Below are 22,148 nucleotides of genomic sequence, written 5' to 3'. Positions count from 1 at the left end.
GGGCCGAACGGACTGTTCTTGGGCTGTACTGTTCTATGTTCATTGCTTGACACATTCCTGTCCGTCTAATTCAGTTGTCTGCTCTTCCCTTCAATGCAAAGCTCGCTTGACTTTTTTTTAACTGTATCTAATTCTCTTTAATAACTCAATTCTCTCTCACATGGAACTCTCATCAGCCAACTTTAGTCCTTCTGTCCGGAAACAGTTAAATTATCCAAAACGATCCCTAAATCCTTGGCCAATGTAGGACGTACATTTCAGTCACTCAGTTCTGCTATTGGCAGATCCCTTGCAGTGCGAATATAGTCGCGGAGAGGTTGCTTCCAAAGTCAGCGAGAAAACATCACGTACATTACCATAGTTGGCGGCCGCTTTCGGTGTTGGGCTCACTATGAATTTGAAAGTTTTGTTCGCCGTCTTGGCGGTCGCTTTGGTAGCGATCATTGCTCTGAACTGGATCCTGCTGGTGGGGATTTCGAACACGAAAGTTTGTGTGAAACGCAGCCCCCACGACGAACTCGGCGATATGATGGAGCAGCGCCAGCAGAAACAGATCTTTGCCGATCTCAGCCCCAGAGAGCTGATGCAGGTCGTGCAATACCTGAAGCAGCACCTGGGTGTGATCCTGGTGAACTACACCCAGGCCCTGCCCTCCGATAACTTCATCTACTCGATCGAATTACAGCTTCCCCGCAAAGAAGTTGTCTTGATGTTTTTAGACCAGGGAGGGAATCCACCGAAGAGGGAAGCCAGAGCTGTGGTGCTTTTTGGGGCACAGAGTAAGCCCAATGTAAAGGAATACATAGTGGGACCTGTCCCCAACCTAACCTACTGTGTGGATGTCACTTCTCGCAATTACAACAGCCTGCTCTTCAATTCAAGGCCACTAACCTTTCCAGACTATAAACAGTTAAAATTAGCGATAAACCTGGAGAAAGTTTCAAAACTTTTCATGGAAAGTTACGATTTTGATTGGGAGTCTACGAGCCTTTTAGGTTCATGCCCTCGCGGGCTTGCATCTGGCGACAGAGAAACTTGGTTGTTGTACTTGAAAAATACGAGTGGGGCCTTCCTGCACCCTCTGGGGTTTGAGCTGTTGGTGGATCACAGCAGCATCAATATCTCGGAGTGGAACGTGAAGAAAGTCTTTTACAACGGCCAGTACTTTGACAGCATCGACGAGCTTGCGAAGCAGTACAACAAGGGATCTGCGCAGAAGATTAACATCCAACGAAAAGCTTCGTATCCAAACTATGCCTCATTGAAACCCCGTAAGAAATTTCAAAGCTTCGGACCTCTTCAATACGAGCCCCAGGGACAACGATACTACGTTTTCAATAATCACGTTAGGTACTTTGATTGGGATTTTGCATTCCGACACAGCTCCACTCTAGGTTTACAACTGTTTGATGTCCGATTCAAGAAAGAACGACTGGTTTATGAACTGAGTATCCAGGAAATTAGTTCCGCGTATGGAGGGGAGACGCCAACTTTAATGATGGCCAAGTTCTTGGACAGTAGTTATGGAATTGGGTCGTTTTCCAATGAGCTGGTGAAGGGCGTGGATTGTCCCTATACCGCGACATTTGTTGATACGTTACACTTCATGAACAGCGACAAACCGGTGTTGATAAGTAACTCCATCTGTATTTTTGAACAAAATCGGGGAATTCCTCTCAGGCGCCACTTCGAGACTTGGATTACTGCCCCCTCTTATGGGGGGTTACTCGACAACGTGCTGATTATAAGATCAATATCAAGCGTGGGAAACTATGATTACGTGGTTGACTTCGTGTTCCACAACAATGGGGTGATTGAAACTAAAGTGTATCCGACAGGTTATGCCCTAACGTCGTTTATTTCGGGAGAAGCAACTAAATACGGAACCAAACTTGAAGAGAACGTTTTGGGCAATATTCATACCCACTTCCTACACTTCAAGGCTGACTTGGATATCGCGGGTAGGTTCCAGTGAGTTCTTGTGTAACTTTGTTTTTTTAAGTTAACTTTGACTCCACTGTAAGAAATTATACCCGTGGACAGGACAATGCAATTTCCGTAATGTTGTTAAAACCTATTCACTGCTGGGTTTATAATTCATTGCCGATCAATTGTCACCAAATAACGGCGACAATATCACAAAAACAATCAACTCGTCGATGTGTTTTTTACATGAAAATTCACGTAGCCCAACTCAGAATGACGTTTCTGTTGAACACTTGAGATAAATCCCTAATCGTGTACAAAATGTTCACTCCACGCGGTGAATTCCCCAGCTACCTTCACCCACGTCCTTTCATAAAGGACTTTGCATGCTCGAACTTGTTATTTTTCTGCCTTTGATTGTTAGTATTCTCCCATGACCCACTCAGCATCCTTTATCAATTCACAAATATAAGGTTCTGCAGATACTGGAAATCCAGAGTAAAACATGCAAAATGCTGGAGGAACTCAGCAGGCCAGGCAGCATCGATGGAGGGGAATAAACAGTGGCTGCTTTGGGCTGAAACACTTCACCAGGACTGGAAGGGAAGGGAGAAGAAGCCAGAATAAGAAGGTGGGAGGAGGGGAAGGAGTACCAGCTAGAAGGTGATAGGTGAAGTCTTGTGGATGGGGAGGTGGGGGGGGGGGAGATGAAATGAGAAGCTGAGAGGTGACAAATTAAGGGCTGAAGAAGGAATCTGATCAGAGAGGAGAGTGGACCATGGAGGACAAGGAAGGAGGAGAGGCACCAGCAGGAGTGTTGCTTCTCCAACATGAGAGTGGCCTCATCATGGCGGTAGAGGAGGTCATTGAGAGACTATCAATTCACGTCCTTAAGTGTCTATTACTTCCAACACAGCAGGCTGTAGTGTGTGTCTTCTGCAAAATGTAAAGCAGTTACTCAGCTCAACCATTCTGACAACACTCCCATCCTACAACCTATGTCACATGAAATACAAAGGGAAATGGGAAACACCCCCACCTGCAATTTTCACCCCATTCCTCCCCCCCAGCTCTGACTTGGAAATATATTCGTAGTCCATCATTGTTCTCAAGCCTAAATCCTGAACTTCTACCCAACAGATTTGTTGGAGCACTTCAACAGAACTGTAGGACTGGGTCCATCTGGATTTAGGACTGTAGCAATTTAATGAGATGGCTCACCACCATCTTGTAAAGTTTAGTCCTGGGTTTTCCAGAAATATCTTCATCCCAACATGAAATAAAAAAGGTTGCTAGATATCAAATCCTGGAAATACGGATTTCTGAGGACATGCTGCCTGAGAACTTAAAAGTCGTATAGAAAAATTGCATTGATGTACATACTGTTTGTACAAAATAAAGGTTCAAAGGTCAAAGTAAATTTATTATCAAAGTACATGTATGTCACCATATAGTACACTGATATTAATTTTCTTGTGGGCATTCACAGTAGATGCAAAGAAACACAATAGAATCAATGAAGATCTCCATAAAAAGGCAGGCAAGCAACCAATGTGCAAAAGATGACAATTTGTGCAAATACAAAGAGAGAAACGATGTAGTAATAAATAAATACATAATACTGAGAACATGAATTGTAAAGTCCATGAAAGTGAGACCATATGTTGTGGAATCAGTTCAGTGTTGGGATGAGTGAAGTTCTCCCCTCTGGTTTAGGAGCCTGATGGATGAAGGATAATAACTGTTCCTTAACCTGGTGGTGTGTCTCCTGTGGCTGTTGTACCTCCTTCCTGATGGCAGCAGCAGTGAGAAGAGAGAATGGCCTGGATGGTGGGGGTCCCTCATGATGGATGCTGTTTTCTTGCGATAGTGCTCTTGTAGATATGCTCAATGATGGAGAGGACTTTAACTGTGATGGACTGGGCTGCATCCACTACTTTTTGTAGGCTGCAATGTGAACCAATCAGAATGGAATTTGAGAAAAATCAGAAAAGTCAGTATACTCTCCTCTGTGCAACTATAGAAGCTCGTTAAAGTTTTAGATAACATGCCAAATCTTTGCAAACTTAGAGTCATAGAGTGATAGGAAAGTACAGCATAGAAACAGGCCATTCGGCCCATCTAGTCCACGCTGAGCCATTTAAACGGCCCAGTCCCATCGACCTGCACTAGGATCATAACCTTCCGTACCCCTACCATCCATGTACCTATCCAAACTTCTCTTAAATGTTGAAATCAAGCTCACATACATTACTTGCACTGGCAGCTTATTCCACACTTTTTGAGTGAAGAAGTTTCCCCTCATGTTTCCCTTAAACCCTTCAACTTTCACCCTCAGCCCATGACCTCTGGTTGTAGTTCCCCCACCCTCCCCAACCTCAGTGGAAAAGGTCTACTTGCAACCCTATCTATACCCATCATAATTTTGTATACCTCTATCAAATCTGTCAATCTTCTACATTCCAAGGAATAAAGCCCTAACCTATTCAATCTTTCCATATAACTCAGGTCCTCCACACCCGTTAACATCCCTGTAAAATTTCTCTGTAAATTTCTAAGAAAGTAGAGGTGCTGCTGTGCCTTTTTTGTAATGGCTAGAACCAGGAGAGATCCTCTGAAATGATACCTTAGAGGAATTCTCAGATGTCCGTTACTGACTCTCTCCATCTCTGATCCGCTGATGAGGACTGCTCATGGACCTCTGGTTTCTTCCTCCTGTGGTCTTTGACTCTGCTGATGCTGAATGAGAGATTGTAGTTCTGGCACCATTCAGGCAGATTTTCAATTTCCCTCCTGTATGCTGATTTGTCACCACCTTTGATTTGGGGAACAACAGTGGTATCGTCAGCAAACTTAAATATGGCTTTGGAGTTGTACTTTGCCTCACAGTCATAAGTGTAAAGCGAGTAGAGCAGGGGGCTATGCACACAGCCTTTTGCCTCCTTTAGACATAATGTAACATGGGAGTGCTGAAACATTGAGTACTAGGTTAATTTATTGTCCGTGGTTAGGTATCTTGACCACCAAACAAACAACAACACAACAAATCTCATGACATATGTCAGTGATAATAAATTTGATTCTGATTCACCAGGTGATGTTTGGTCCCTCCTGACTCAGTGAGGTAACAGTTCTGCACTTCTTTCTGAATCTCTGGAGCCCTGGTCTCCATGAAATAAGCAATTTCCTGTAACATTGGGAGGTGCATGAGGCTGATGCTTTACTGGAGTGCATACAGAGGAGAAAGTGAGTGAAAAAGAATATTGTCTGTAAGTGTAAGGCGGCAAAGAGAAGTGAGAAAGACCAAAGAATCACCTGATGCCCTATAAGAACAAGACTGAGAAAATCAACAAACATGTACCTTATGCCTTGTCACATCTTCCTTCTCAAAAAGAATGATATGAGATTGACATTAATCTTGCTGAAAAAGGTTCTTTTAGGAGATGGTGTTTAGATTTTTGGTACCAGCTTCCCCCAGTGGTCAGTTGGTGACAGTGACAGAAAATGAAGAGGTTTAGCGCAAAGGTGAGCATGTGATTAAAAATTGCCGAAAGGCAAATGTTATCTTCACTCTGAAAATATTGTTAAGACACTGCTAAATTAATAAAATGCTGGAAATCATATTGAAGCATTTGGAAATTTAACTAAACCGCACATGCTTCTAAACAAACCCAATGAATTCCGGTGAGACAGAGTTCAGGTTACAGGTTGGAGATCCTTTATAACAACTGGTAAACAGAAATAAAACGGGTAAATTTAAGTTGTGGTGAAGGTGGTCAAAGGGGTGGATGGAGTTCAACCCAGATAAGTGTGAAGTGGTTCATTTTGGTTGGTCAAATCTGATGGCAGGATATAGTATTAATGGTAAGGCTCTTGGCAGTGTGGAGGATCAGAGAGATCTTGGGGTCCGAGTCCATAGGACACTCAAAGCAGCTGCGCAGGTTGACTCTGTGGTTAAGAAGGCATAAGGTGCATTGGCCTTCATCAATCGTGGAATTGAATTTAGGAGCCGAGACATAATGTTGCAGCTATATAGGACCCTGGTCAGACCCCACTTGGAGTACTGTGCTCAGTTCTGGTCACCTCACTACAGGAAGGATGTGGAAACCATAGAAAGGATGCAGAGGAGATTTACAAGGATGTTGCCTGGATTGGGGAGCATGCCTTATGAAAACAGGTTGAGTGAACTCAGCCTTTTCTCCTTGAAGAGACGGAGGATGAGAGGTGACCTGACAGAGGTGTATAAGATGATGAGAGGCATTGATCGTGTGGATAGTCAGAGGCTTTTTCCCAGGGCTGAAATAGTTGCCACAAGAGGGCACAGGTTTAAGGTGCTGGGGAGTAGGTACAGAGGAGACGTCAGGGATAAGTTTTTTACTCAGAGAGTGGTGAGTGCGTAGAATGGGCTGCCGACAGTGGTGGAGGAGACGGATACGATAGGGTCTTTTAAAAGACTTTTGGATAGGTACATGGAGCTTAGTAAAATAGAGGGCTATAGGTAAGCCTAGTAATTTCTAAGGTAGGGACATGTTCAGCACAACTCTGTGGGCCAAAGGGCCTGTATTGTGCTGTAGGTTTTCTATTGTTTCTATTTCCCTGAGATCATCTGTTTCCAATTTATGCTTCCAAGTTCCTGCCTGATAGCCTCATATTTCCCCTTACTCCAATGAAACGCTTTCCTAACTTGTCTGTTCCTATCCCTCTCCAATGCTCTGGTAAAGGAGATAGAATTGTGAACACTTCCACCCACAGAGACTCTGTAGACAATCCTTCCATGTTAGATGTGCAGTTTAAATTGACATTGTGGCTGGCAGAGACATTATGGGTTGAAGGATCTGCTTCAACGATGTATTGTTCTATCCTTTGAGTCAAAACATATGGTTGATGTGGGGCAAGTGCCAGCGATGGAAACATGATTTCTTTTTCAGCTTTAATATTTGGGGATTCAGGCCTGTTGAAACATAGTTAGAGAAGGTAATTGCTATTTGATCAAGGCTTTATACTGACAGCTGTTTCTAGATTTGAAAAATGTGATGATAGGTTATGCAATTTAACTAACTTATTACGACTTAGTCTTTCTGATGGGAAGCAACCTTTCCTATCAGAGAGAAAAGCAGCTCAAGATCAAACAAGTGAATGAAAAATTCATGTGAGTGCATTCACAGTATTTGATTTTCACTGGGGTAAGTCACTATCAGTTTTGCACTTCATGCTGACTGTGAGACTCATTTATGGTTTAGGTAGGAATAACAGTAACTGAAAATAACCTGAATTATTTACACAACCTCAGAAAGAAAGGTGTACTTTTAGGCATTATGAAAAGAATTCCAGTGTTCTTGAGCATGAATCTGGTGTTTTGTCCAGAAAACATTGATAGCTTCAATTCAGGAATGAAAATCATATCTCTCTTTTGTGCTCAATTCAGTGATCTGGTAGAAATGATACCTTTAATATTTGATAACTTAATGGAACCCAACAACCTGTGGATAATTCCTTGCAGGTCACAATAATAAATAACAAAGAAGCAAAGATGTTCTGGCATGCCTTGCTTAAAAGAATGGTTTCAGAGACTGACAAGTGATACAACACAAAATTGCCAGTGCTCAGTGCAGTGGACTGCTGTCAAGTGGTTATTCATTATTCCTGACAGAACTGGATGAGTTTTGAGCAAAGTATTATCATTTGTAAATTAAACATAACCATTGCATTTACAGTTTGGTTTATGACTATTATGTGTTACTAAAAGAAAACGTATAGTATTCTGAACATATTTGAAAGTAATGCTGGCCAAGGCTGATGCCATGTTTAATCTACAGTCAGTGGCCATTTTAATAGGTGCATCTGCTCATTAATGCAATATCTAATCAGCTAATCGTATGGCAGCAACTCAATGCGTAAAAAACATACAGATGTGGTCAAGAGTTTCAGTTGTTGTTCAGACCAAACATCAGAAAGGGGAAGAAATGTGATCTAAGTGACTTTGACTGTAGAATGATTGTTGGTGCCAGATGGGATGGTTTGAGTATCTCAGAAACTGCTGATCTCCTGGGATTTTCACACACAATAGTGCCTAGAGTTTACAGAGAATGTTGCAAAAAGCAAAAAAAACGTCCAGCAAACGGCAGCTCTGTGGGCGAAAATGTCTTGTTAATCAGAGGGGTCAGAGGAGAATGGCCAGACTGATTCAAACTGACAGGAAGGCGACAGTAACTCAAATAACCACAAGTTACAACAGTGGTGTGCAGAAAAGCACCTCTGAATGCACAACACATGGAAACTTAATGTGGATGGGCTACAGCAGCAGAAGACCACAACAGGTTCTACTCCTGTACCTAATAAAATGGCCACTGAGTGTATGTTCCTCATGAGAAATCAATTCTGTAAGAAATTGGTGGTACTGTAGGTTCTCACTGAAGAACTTACATATTCTTGAACAATATTCGGGGAAGAGTTAACCGGAGATAAACTGCTGTAAGGTTCAGGCCCAACCTGGGGCTAAAACAACAGAAGTTCACATGAAGCAAACTGGACATAATAAAATTATCTTCACTGGAAGGCAATAGCAGAAATCCACAAATACACTGCATGGTCAGAAGATCAGTGATCAGAATATCCTCTGGGACTCGAGAATTAATGGAGAGTTTTATAGATGTTAGTGCCCTGCACTTAGATAAATAGACCAAGTCTGGTTTGGGACTAATTTCACTGTCGCGTGTATTACAATGAAATACCAAAAGATAGAAAACAACTAAGTCAATGGAAACAGATAAATAAGATATCAGATATACGTATGCAAGTCAAGAAATTTAGAGTTTGAACACTGCTCTGAAGGGATCCTGCTAATTTTTTGGCATGAAAAAATTATGACATAACAATTTCAGACTTTTATTATTTCAATGTGCATGAGGCTAATAAAATGCATATATTGTGTGTTAAGAGCAATTTTACCTTTACAATAATGCATAATATGCAGGATAATTGCAGTCAGCATGCATTTGAACCTTGCACTGGTTCGAATATAACAAGTAATGGTTCAGTGCATCCTCAACATTATGAAAACATATTCCAAGAACAGCTTTAGCCTGGAATTTCTAGGACGTTAAGGTCTAGTGCAGTACTTTTTTCACATAAGCATTCATTTGAAATGTACCTTTCTCAATTTTAGGTACATCTAACTCTTTTGAAACAAGCGATGTAGAATATCAACTCAAACCAGTCCCATGGAACACTGACAAGAAGGTATATGTACCCACTATGAAAAAGAAGATTTTAGAGACAGAGGATGAAGCAGCCTTCAGATCTGGAACAAAACTACCTCAATACCTGAATTTTGTAAATTTGGCACAGAAAAATAAGTGGGGCCATTCTCGAGGTTACAGGGTTCAAGTGGTAAGCCTCAACCCTAAGAGTGTGCCAAAAGAAAGTCCAGATGAAAAAGGCGTCTCTTGGCAAAGGTATAAAATCTTTACCTCTTACTTATTGCATCTTCTTAAATACTGAAAACTTTTATTAAAATGTTAAACCATATTTGGGTCTGGTTTATTGTTTGAAGTCTTGTAAATAAATACTGTCTTCATTGTATCTCTAATAAGATTTTACACACTGGAGATACATTAATACGAGAAAATGTTAATTTGTACCTTAATGCTTTTACAAAACCTTACTTCTTCAAAAAATCTACAATTCTCTTGGATTTGCTATTTGATAGAAATGATTCTGAGGTTTATTAGAAGGACCTACAAAAAGGAAAACACTATGGAAGCAAAATATGAAAAATATAACCTTCTGGTTTTCCTTCTATTTTCTGTTTGCCTATCACCCATTGTCACATGTAATGTTACTTTCTATTTTGCAATGCATTTTTGTTCTTCTTTTGCCCCTATGTTCCTGTCACTTGTTTCCATTGATCCACTTATGGTCTGATATTCACTTCCCTCAAGCTATAATTTGGCTTTTCTCCTGTCTTCACTGTAGCTTCTCTTATTTTCCTGTCAGTTTCCTCCACATTTTCTTTCTCCATGTATTACCAGCAATTGTTGTGCACCTTTCCAGAGAAAACACTTATTTCTCTGCACTGGACATTCTCTTTTCTGCTTGATCTTCAGACTTTCCTCTCTGCATGACCTGGCGAGAAAAGATCAGACTCAGGTTTAGTCTGGTTTCGGATGTCATCACATTTCTGTACTGGAACTGAAGTCAATGGGTTTTGCCATCTTGATTTTGTAATTTGGTCAGCAGAGAGGATTCTGTCTCCATGTCTGCCAGCAGGTGGAAAGCTTAGAGCAATGCTCATAGTTTGGGACAGGTGATGAAGCATAGGAAGGTTATACTTTCCAGGTCCACTTATGAGACTAGAGTTGTGATGCTAACACAGAGAGAGATTTGTTTTGCATCGGTTCTGCATTGAAGCTGATGTGGCAATGTGGAAAAATGCCGTTTCTCAGCTCTGTGACCTCACATCCAGTAGGAGAGGATCAGTGGTCACACCCTTGCAGATATCTGCCAACTGGACAGTAAGATTTTCCCAAGAGACGCAAGCGTACAGAAGAATTACAAAAAAAAATGCAAGCATTTAAAAGTGTGCAAATTCTTGGGATAACTCAAGTTAATAATGTTTTATCTATTATAGGTACCAGTTGGCTGTGACAAAGTACAAAGATCATGAGCAAAGGAGCAGCAGCATCTACAATCAGAATAACATGTGGAACCCTCCTGCTTATTTTGATGAGTTTATTAATGGTGAAAGCATTCAGAATGAGGTTGGTTCATGTGTCTTAATGTAATAACTTGTCCTTAATCTGCAGAAGGTGGATTATAAACACAATTTCCCCATAGAAAGTGATGAAAGGTAGGTATATAAAACCTGGGCACCTGGCGGATAATGCAATTTTCCCAATTATGGTAAACCTTACATATCAAACACTCTCTATTGGATTAGCTGACTTATCTAGGATGGTTCTTGAGGTGCTAATAGCCTTTGGCTAAAGAGGATTTCTAAAAAATCTGCATAGAGAGTCAGGAAATATAATGTCTCGGGTAAAGGTCTATTGGCCCAACGCATCCACATGGACAATCAAGAGCAGTTAACCTAACAGCCTGCATATCTTTGGGTTGTAGGAAGGTAATGACACAGTCACACAGAGAACATAAACTCCCCGTAGACAGAATTGGAGGTCAGGACACTATTGTACAGAACTCTGCAGAAAAATGAACCGGAGGAGGATGAGAGGTGACCTGATAGAAATATATAGCATGATAAGAGGCATTGATAGACAGCCAGCACCTTCTTCCCCAGGACTGAAATGGCTAATATGAGGGGGCATAATTTTAAGGTGATTGGAGGAAGGTATGGGGAAGGAGATGGATGTCAGAGATAGGTTTTTACACAGAGAGTGGTGGGAGCATGGAATGCTCTGCCAGAGGTGGTGGTAGAGCTACAGTACATTAGGGATAATTAAGAAACTCTTACACTAGTACATGGACGAAAGAAAAATGGAGGGCGAAGTGGGGGGTGGGGGGGGGAAGCATTAGATTGATCTTGGAGTAGGTTAAAAAGTCAGCACAACATCTTTGGCTAAAGGCCCTGTGCTGTGCTGTGTTCACTGCTATATGTTCTATGTCCATGAATCAGATCAGGACTCAGTACCTTTCTTGTTAAATCCTCCTGTTCACAATGGTTAATCTCAATTATCTGAGGGATTATTAATGCAAATGTAAAAGGAAATATTAAACTGATTTTTATGTTAATAATATTTCAAACAATCAGTAGCATCACATTTATTATTTTGAAACAGGATCTTGTAGCTTGGATAACAGCTGGATTCCTTCACATCCCCCATGCAGAAGATGTTCCCAATACTGCCACATCCGGAAATGGAATTGGCTTCTTTCTGAAACCTCTCAATTATTTTAACAATGACCCTTCAGTTTACTCTTCAGATGCAGCTTACATTGACCCTGCTGAAAAAACAGATGAATGCGAGGATAATCCAATGGCATGTTTGTCACCAGTTGCAACCTGTACACCAAACCTCCCAGATTTTACCTATGGGAAGACTTAAATCAATATTAACTGTATATACTATAGATTATATAACTTCACTATAGTGAGTAGCTACCTGATACTGACCACCACTTTTAGCTAAGCATTGAAAAATAATTTTAGATGCTCTGCGGACTCTATGGATTAATTTCATATTTCAGTTCCCATTTAGTTTTAAGGGAGTGATTAATCTGAACGTAACATTATCAAATGACAATGAATAAAAGGGGAGATTTTACAAACTCCTGCTCTCAAGGCTAGTGCACACCAAGCAGAGACTCCCAGGAGCTCCATAAGATTTCCATCTATTGAATTTTATTTGCCAGAAAGTTCTCTTGGGCTGCATTACAAGTGTATTTTTAAAAACTCTACCCATGGGTGTACTTTGGTTGAAAACACTTCATGTTCTTTACTTCACCAGCTCACTGGGATGTGCTCCAGTCTGACATAACTATTTTTTTTAAATGAGGAGTTTTCTAAAAATGTTTATTTTCATTATAAGCATTACAAACAGGGGTTATTGAGGAATGCTTCACAGAACTGTTTATCATTAGGTCTAATAGTTTCTAACAGCAAATTCTGAATCTTTCTAAAATCTTTTCTAATGTTTTGAAAATTCAATTCCATGATTTTTTTCAGTGGAGCCTCCTGTAACTAATAAAGTGGTCACTGAGTGTATGTTCATGATCTTCTGCTGCTGTAGCCCATCCACCTCAAGGTTTGACATGCTGTGCATTCAGAGATGCTCTTCTGCACACTACTGTTGTAAAGTGTGTTTATTTGAGTTACTGTTGCCTTTCTATCAGCTTGAGCCAATCTGGCCATTCTCCTCTGAGCTCTCTCATTAGCTGCCACTCACTGGATTTTTTTTTGTTTTTCACACCATTTTCTGTACAGGAAATCAGCAGTTTCTGAGATACTCAAACCACCCCGTTTGGCACCAACAGTCATTCCACGGTCAAAGTCACTTAGATCACATTTCTTCTCCATTCTGATGTTTGGTCTGAACAACAACTGAACCTCTTGACCATGTCTGCATGCTTTTATGCATTGAGATGCTGCCAGATGATTGGCTGATTAGATATTGGCATTAACGAGCAGGTGTACAGGTTTACCTCATAACGTGGACAGTGAGTGTAGGGGAGGAGGGGAGAATAGAACCATTACCATTCTCACACTGCCAATTTACCCCTATTATGCCCCTTTCCCTACCATATCTCTGCTACACTTTGACTTCATTTTCTGTGCTGCTGTGGAGAGATCTTTTTAGTATCACTGGCCCACTTCCCTTGTACCATTTGCAGACTGTGCCTTCTAACAGAATCCTGCCATCTGCAAAACATGTGGCTTGGGTTTAATGGTCTTCAAAGGGAAGAAACCAGATTAACAATTTCTTAAAGAAATGTAGTCTATATTTTACAATTTTTTGTGACTTCTGATATGGCATACCTAAATGGGACATCTACTTGGCTCACCAAAAATGTCCGAATTCCAAATTCTGGGCAATCATTCCCACTCTGGGTTTAACATTTCACAGACTGTTTTTATAGCTTCAGTTCAAAATATATTTTTATGCTTTACACAGCATACATGCCAACATGAAAAACACCTCAGAAAGTATAGCTATTTGTCAATATAATCAGGGTGGAAAATAAATGTAATCCTCAGGATATACTGTATGTATTTTGCAAATATTGGATAAGTATGGTATATGCCAATGTGCTGTTAACTCCACTTCAAATAAAGCAGTTATGGTCCTCAGCATCTGAGCTCATGTGATACCAGAGGTTGGGATACTCCCAAATGTGGTGGTGAGCCCTCGTGCAAACTGATATGTTTTTGTTATCTGTAACGTTATAGCAACAGAGAAGTTAACCACAGCAATATTAACTGTGTATTAAAAGTTCCTGATAATTTGCAAAAACAAGGGTTACTTTTGGAAGTGTGCTTACACCAGCTGGCACTATAAAAATACAAATTATTTACTAGAGCAAAGATAATCTACACAAAAATTGATTTGATTTCCATTGCTGAGATAATATAAAACACTCAGTGTCTACCTGCAGTGAATCATGGTCCTTTCCACAGAACAAATTACAGAGATTTCCTTTGATATACTAATAGATTCTTGAAACATAAAACACAGCTTAAGGGAACAATGATCCTATCTTTGTCCAAACTTGAATGTTGATTTTTTGATATCCTGTTGATTACCCTGAACAATATAGACAGTAAAACAGAAACAGAAGTAGATTGTCTCTTTTGTTCCATGTGCAAAAAAAAAGAAGCCCTGCTTCTTTTCTGCGCATGAAAACGGCTTCTTAACTATCTAACATGGTATAAAATGGAGAGTCTGAGGAACAGCATGTTGTTTCTTCCTGGGGATATCATATTCAAGGCATCCTGACCATGAGTCATATATTGCCTGGTTAGGCAGTGTTCCTGAAGTCCGACATAGCTGTTGTCATGGTCACCATCACTGGTCATAAGTGATGCTATCTTGCAATATGATGTGTCATATTTTCTACTCAAATGGTTTCTAATCTAATGTACAATGTACAGAAAAAGTCTTCTCAGAAGAATATTGAATCTATTATGAGCTATCTAATAAAAATAAAATGGGGTCTTGGGAACTATTATTAATATTAAAAACTGCACCACAGTGTTGATTAATATCACCATAGCAATAGCCCAGTGCAGCAAGATCACATGATCACCACACATGGCCTCATCATTATACAAGGAACCAAAGTGAAAATAGTGAAAACAATTCATAAACTCACCTTTTTAAAAACAGTTTTCTATTCTTCAGCTACTATGAGGCAAACACATTATATCTACCTTCAGATCTGCACAATTACTAATGCTTTGGAGCTTAGGTATAATATATCAAAAGCCACAGCATTAAGGGACATAATCGCATAAATTTTTAACTAGCAATCCAGAGACTGGGTCCACTAACGAGTTGAAAACCATTATGGCAGCTGGGAACTGAACTAATTAAGTAAAAATGAGAAGCTGATGACTGGGAAGGTATCAGATAATGTAAAATAACCCATCTGGTTCACTAATATTTTTGGGGGAGGGAAATCTCTCCTTACTCTTTCCAGACTACCCAGGACCAGCTTTAAGTTTATCTTCCATCCAGGAACAATGAAACCCTCTGCACTCAATATTGAATAATTTCAGATAGCCTGCTCTTCCTGTTTGTGTCAGAACTGGACAGTTCTGACATAAGGTTATCCACTATATCTCAGGAATTTTCTCCCCACAGATGCTGTCTGACCCGCTGGACTGTTCCAGCATTCCCTTTTGGTTCAGGTTTCGGACAACTTCCCAGTACTGACTCCCACAGCTCCAGCATGATTTCTTTTTCTTCTAACCACCTTTATTTATCTTGTAACCAAATAGCTCCAAAAACATTATAGATTCTGAACTAGTTTAACACTCCTCTCAGGTGTGAAGAAAACAATTCACTACATACTTCATAAAGGAAATCAGGCAAAGGCGATAAAAGAGTAGTTAAGAGTGAATTGCCCTATTTTTCAAAAACGCAAACAACAGGAATTCTGCAGATGCTGGAAATTCAAGCAACACACATAAAAGTTGCTGGTGAACGCAGCAGACCAGGCAGCATCTCTAGGAAGAGGTACAGTCGACGTTTCAGGCCGACGTTTTGTCAGGAAGGGTCTCGACCCAAAATGTCGACTGTACCTCTTCCTAGAGATGCTGCCTGGCCTGCTGCGTTCACCAGCAACTTTGATGTGTGTGGCAGGTATTTTTTCCATCTTTAAGCATTTGAAATATTATTTAACATAACATGATATCCCAAGATGCCAAGATCCCAAGATATCCCAGGATCCCATTAGTTTATTCAAAAATATAAACTACATGCAGAAATATTGAGGTGAATAGCCAAAACTTGGTCAATGTGATTTATGTTGTCTATTGTAAAAGGACGGCAGATAATGGAAGGAAAGATGATAATGTTTTGGGAGAAAATTCTGGGACCCAAGGCCTCAGTAACTGACGACCATTAATGGTGGAGTGATTTAAGGGTCCGAAGTTGAAGGTACCCAACTATCTTAGAAGCTTAAAGGGCTGCATTTTATTACAAGGTTGGAGGATTGCAAGGAAAAGAAGGAAATTGAAAACAAGGGTTATGTTTCTAAACGTGAATTATAAATATAAGACCACAAGACACACAGTACTGTGGTAATTTTATGTATTGCACTGTACTGCTGCAGCAAAAAAAAAGATTTATGTGAATGATCATTAGTCATGATCTTTCAAGAATCAATAGATCCTGGCATGGTTCCAGAGGACTGGAATATTTAAACTGTCACTCAACTCTTCAAGAAGGGAAGTAGGCAGAAGAAAGGAAAATATAAGCTAGTTAGCCTGACCTCAGTGGTGGGGAAGATGTTGGAGTCGATTATTAAGGATGAGGTTTCAGGGTGCTCAGAGGACTATGACAAAATAGGCCGTTGTCAGCATTTAGCTTAAGGGAAAGTCTTGCCTGACAAATCTGTTGGAATTCTTTGATGTAAGAACAAGCAGGATAGACAAAGGAGAATCGCTGGATGTTGTGTACTTGGATTTTCAGAAGACTTTTGACAAGGTGCCTTACATTAGGCTGCTTAACAAGATAAGAGCCACGAATTACAGGAAAGACACTAGCACGGATAAAGCCTTTTCTGACTGGCTGCCGAGTACTAGTGGTGTTCTGCAGGTGTCAGTGTTGGGACCGCTTCTTTTTACGTTGTATGCCAATGAGTTGGATGACAAAATTGATGACTTTGTGGCCAGGATTCCCTATGATATGAAGGTAGGTGGAAGGCAGGTAGTGTTGAGGAAGCAGGGAGGCTGCAGAAGGACTTAGACAGATTAGGAGAATGGGCAAAGAAGTGGCAGGTGGAATACAGTGTCAGGAAGTGTATGGTCATGCACTTTGGCAGAAGGAATAAAAGTGAAGTATTTTCTAAACGGGCAGAAAATTAAATAATCTGAGGTGCAAAGAGACTTAGGAGTCCTTGTGCAGGACTCCCTAAAGGTTAGTTTGCAGGCTGAATTGATGGTGAAGAAGGCAAATGCAAACTTAACATTAATTTTGAGAGGACTAGAATATAAAGGCAAGAATGTAATGTTGAGGCCTTATAAGGCACTGGTGAAGCCTCATTGGAGTATTGTAAGCGGTTTTGGGCTCTTTATGTAAGAAAGGATGTACTGGCATTGGAAAGGGTTCAGACGAGGTTCACAAGAATGATTCTGGGAATGAAAGGGTTATCGTATGAGGAGCGTTTGATGGTTCTGTACTCATTGGAATTTAATAGAATGAGGGGAGGTGTCTCATTGAAACCTATCGATGGTTGAAAGGCAACAGATAGAGTGGATGTGGAGAGGATGTAACCTGTGGTGGGGGAGTCTAGGACCAGAGGGAACAGCCTCAGAGTAGAGCGACATCCAATTAGAACAGAGATGAGGAGGAATATCTTTAACTAGGTGTGGCTGAGGAGGCCAGTTCATTGGGTGTACTTGAGGTGAAGGTTAATAGGTTCCTGATTAGTAAGGAAGTCAAGGGTTATGGTGAAAATGCAGGAGAATGGGGTTGAGAGGGAAAATGGATCAGCCATGATGAAATGCTAGAGCAGACTCGATGGGCTGCATGGCCTAGTTCTGCTGCTATCTCTTATGGTCTTATCACTGAGTCGGTACTTGAGCACAATTTCATTTGTTGTTAAAGCAGCAAAAATACTCTTTAGAAGGTGGCACTGTAATGTAACTTCACTGTAATTCTCCTGTTGGCAATGAATGTTACAGAGTGAATGAAGAATGAGTCTTGGTCAGTCATCAGAAGATTGTCTGACACCAGGGCTATTAAGTACAATTTAAAATAAAGGGAGCAAAGCAATCGTTTGAAGGCTGAGCACAAAATTGCTCTCTGCCATTTTAATACCAATAATCTATTTTAAATGTAATTGTAGCTGTCTAAGATAGAAGGGAGTGATTTGAGGCTAAACTGTCACACTGTATGATTTCCAGGTCTTATTCTCAACTTTATACCCAGCAATCAGAATACTCGCATTTAGTTCCTTGCAATCAGCTTTTATAACTCTTCTTATAAATGAAGTAAAAGCTAACTTTAATATATAATTATCACATGAAAAGGGAATAAAATTGTGTGCAGTTTAACTAAAGCTATCAATAACAACATATAAACTGAAAATAAATATGTATACAATATTAACATTGTAGTTCTCGTTAAGTATATTTGTACCTATTCATTATGTGCAAATTTACTTTTGTTGAAGCATATAAGAATATTTTCTTTTGAAGTTTATTCTAATACACTTCAACAATTTATCTAATATATAGGTTATTATTATCTCCAACTCTGGAGCAACCAGCATACTGCAGACCATGGAAAAAGCAATAAGTTTCAAAGTTAAAGCCAAGAGCTTTTAGATATTGTCCTTGCTCCTTGTTAATGCTCATAGCAACACTAAGTTGAACAGGGAACTTGAATTAAATGGTAGATCAGATGGGATAATTGGCAGCTGAGGGATGAAGACATTTTCCCCAATAGTATTACCAGTCATTATTGTTGCTTCAGTTACATGTGGCAGTAATTTCTGAACTAATAATATTGTCATTGCTTGGTATTGGTGTGTTCAAATTCCAGAGTATTATGATGAGAACAACTTTTTTTAGTTCAAGATTATGCGACTGCACAGCAGGTGGTGACTGAGAGCTGAAAAAAATTCAACAGGAAAATGTACAGCCTCATCAATGTCTGTCACACTGTAACTAGATTTGTGTTGTACAGGTTGTTCGAGATGTTTTGAAAAATGGTTTATTCATGGGCTGCACTGCATCATTTGTTGGTGCTAAAATTGCTCTTTCATACTACCATTGGTGATTCAAATAGTGTCGAGTGATATTTGGGAATACAACTTGAATCAATTTGTGATGATGTAACAATTCAGCTCAATGCTTTCATTCCTATTGAGTCTTTGTTCTTAATTTCCCCATTTCCTAATTAGAGTAAATTCAAAGCAAGCCCTCACAAATGGATTGTCTGTCAAGTGCTTGTTACATATACCTGTTAGGGTGCATTCTCCAGTTACCTTTTTAGGTAACCGTAGCCTTCAGCCAGGAGCAGATGTCATCAGGTGGTTCCTAACCTTCACCGAGTATTTTGACCCTTAACCACAACACTCTACAGTTGGTGGGCCGGCAGTGGTGGCCAAATCACTGCCTACCTGCTCCTGGCTTCCAGCTCCCCTCCTCTCGCCTACTCCAAATCCAACAAGAAGCTCATTCTGCCTCTTCCCCCATCCTACGAGCTGCTTGTTTTTTTGCTCCTTTCATCCAGGCCCAGACCTGACAACAACCGCCATGCTGATTTGGCTGGGAAACCTCTGCAGCCGATCTCCACAGGGAACAACCATGCCTGCCATCCCTTGTCCTTACACTACTGCAGTAAAGGCTGGTACTTCAAGGCCTTTCTCTCGTAGACCTCTTCCCATCCTTCCTCCCACGGCACAGTCAGCTCAACCAGAATTATTTTCCTGTCTTCAGTTGACCACAGTACAATGTCCGGGCGTAGGGTTGTGTGCACCATATCCGGGAACTGCAGCCTCCTTCCCACATCGACCCTCATCTCCCAGGACCTGGCTGTTAGCAGCAGATTGGGCTTTGGTTGTTTGGTTAGGAAAGGCCTAGATCCCTCTTTGATGAAGGTGATGGCCTTCCTCAAATCTGTGCCAGCCATCCTCTTCTTGCATCTCTCCCGCTCTAGTGTGTCAGCAAGAGCCAGAAGCACCTTATCATGGCGCCACCTGTACCGTCCTTGAGTTAGAACTGTTTTACACCCGGACCGTATATGAGCCAGTGTCCCCTTTTGACCACAGAGCTTACAGTTCGGGTCCTCTCTCATCCCCCATGTGTACAGATGTAATGGTGAAGGAAGGGTGTCATACACAGATCGCAAGAGGAAGGAAATACGGAAGGGCTCCAGTCTCCATAACTCTGCCCATGAGATCTTGCACTTAGGCAGATCCCATTTTGTCCAGGCACCCTGGGACTCTTCCACTGCCTTTGAAATCTGCTTCTCTTCCTCATGGATCCGTACTTCTGCCTGTATCATGTCTGCCTGTTCCTTATGCTTGCGTTTCCCCACTGCTGGAAGTGAACTGAGCAGAGGCCTTGCCGCCCGACGCAGGGGTTGCCGATGATATCTCGCAGCTTCAGAGAACACACTGCCTCCTCCACAGCTGCATTGGCTGCCCACTTGCGCCCAGATCTGGTTGTAACACCTGCTTGCTTTACCAAGACGTCATTAAAATCTCTCAAGCTTAATAAAGCTCTGTATTTTGCCACCTTGAATTTCTCCACAACAGATGACGGGAGAAGCTGCAGTTGCCCAGAACAAATGTAAAGGCCCACTGAAGAGAAGCTTGGGGGAACTCCCAACCATCTCCGCAGGTGCTTGTTGGTTTTCCTCTCGACGCCCTCTACGGCAGTCATGGGGAACTCATAAAGTGTGAAGAGCCAGAGAAGCCTGGGCAGAATACCGAATTGGTACAGCCAGGTCTTGAATTTACCCAGAAGTCCGGATTTGTCTGTCAGTGACACATTAAACCACTTCCCCAAGCATTTTATCGGGTTACCTTCGATGGAAGGGATGACCTCACCCTGAACCTGGAGGCTAAACTTGCTAGTAACTTTGCCCTTTCTGATCACCAGACACCTGGACTTCTTGGCCTTGAAGGACATCCTCGCCCAAGTGGCTACATTACCCAGGGTTTCCAATACCCATCTTGCTTGGACATGTGACACAGTTGTTATATATTGGTTTTCAAGTGTAATCATTTAACATTTTTCCAAAAATATGATGCTTCAAAACAGGCTTTCAATTTATTGGCTTTTGTACTTTGTGAAATTACTGGTAGCGTTTGACAAAAATCTCCAGCAAGCACTAAAGTAACTCCTCCCATTAATTTATTTTTGCATTTAAGGTTTTATAACACTAGATCTAATGCTTCAGTGACTGCTTTGTGAGCCATTTTATATTATCCCGGAAATAAGCTTACAATCTCTTAGAAACTGTTTTCCTTTACAGTTCCTTGAACTTTGTTGCATGTTGGAGTCTCCATTTTTGTAAAATTTAAAGGGAGTTGAAAAACCGAAAGGGCAGTCTTCCCGCATGTCAAATAAGTTGAATCATGTTTTGTTTTCAAACTTAAGCCAAGAAAAAGAGTAAAAGGAAAGTTTTAGCCTTCCACGAGATGCATCCAAAAATATGTTCACTGTAAACAGTCTCTGTAATAGTACCTACGCCATTTCTCTGGTATCTCACTAAACTGGGGTACTTTCTCTCTGATACATTTGTCTAACTGATTTAAATCATAGCTAGTTTACCATAGAAACAGTGCACAAACTTTCAGTTTCTCTGTGATTTAGGAAGACCAAAATTACTTAGGTCAGAGCACCCTAAATATTTAGTACACCCTATCCTCATTATATGCGGGGGATACGTTCCTCGCAGTCAACACATAATGTGAATAATTATTTAAATGGAGAAAATAAGGATGCATTCCAGAGGGCTTCCTAAATATGTTTTATCTGTAATTTATTCACATTTTCATACCAATGCGACACAAAAGCAGTACCACAACATTTGTATTATATTTCATCAATTTAAGGTAATATTCAATGTAATAAATCATAGAAAGTTAACATCCGAGGGTGTACAGTACTCACCAACAGTGGCAGGTGTGTTCACTCCAGGAGATGAGTGGTTGTTGTGGTGTCGGGCAGCTTTACGTGGATAAGGTGGATGGTTGTGGTCGTCAGGATCATATCAAGCACAGCAAGGGGTGAAGAAAGACTCACAGAACTCTTAGGACTGCCGGCAGCAAGAGATGACACTGACTTGAAGAAAGTGGTGAGGGTTGTTTGCTTGGCAGCATTTTGTTTTTCAGCATAAACTTGCTTGTAGGGAAGAAGGGTTGACGGCAGGGAATGACTGAAATGCTGACTCCATTCTAAACTTGGGTCCATGTCCATCACCATTTGTGCCAAGTGTTCCGACTTCCACCATTCCCTCACTGTTGGTAAACTCCCGGGATTTTCAAAATCGCCTGTTGCTTGCAGCAGCTAAGAGATAGTTCACCAT

General features: G+C 40.9%; 1 protein-coding gene across 3 annotated transcripts in view; it reads left to right on the top strand.

Annotated features, from left to right (window-relative positions):
* The first annotated feature begins 282 nt into the window (after positions 1 to 282).
* aoc2 (amine oxidase copper containing 2) overlaps positions 283 to 22,148 on the top strand; it is a 62,303-nt gene continuing 40,437 nt past the window's right edge. For 2 of the 3 annotated variants that reach the window (XM_072249777.1, XM_072249776.1), the window contains exons 1-3: positions 283 to 1,961; positions 9,092 to 9,380; positions 10,556 to 10,685. In XM_072249777.1, coding sequence (XP_072105878.1) covers positions 392 to 1,961; positions 9,092 to 9,380; positions 10,556 to 10,685 — 1,989 coding nt within the window. In that variant the 5' untranslated portion in view covers positions 283 to 391. Of the gene's footprint in view, positions 1,962 to 9,091; positions 9,381 to 10,555; positions 10,686 to 11,720; positions 15,564 to 22,148 lie in introns of those variants that run through there. The other variant, XM_072249775.1, reaches the window with a different exon arrangement.

This window comes from Mobula birostris, chromosome X (assembly GCF_030028105.1).
Source record: "Mobula birostris isolate sMobBir1 chromosome X, sMobBir1.hap1, whole genome shotgun sequence".
NCBI classification, from domain to species: Eukaryota; Metazoa; Chordata; class Chondrichthyes; order Myliobatiformes; family Myliobatidae; genus Mobula; species Mobula birostris.
This window is presented reverse-complemented; position numbering and strand designations above follow the sequence as displayed.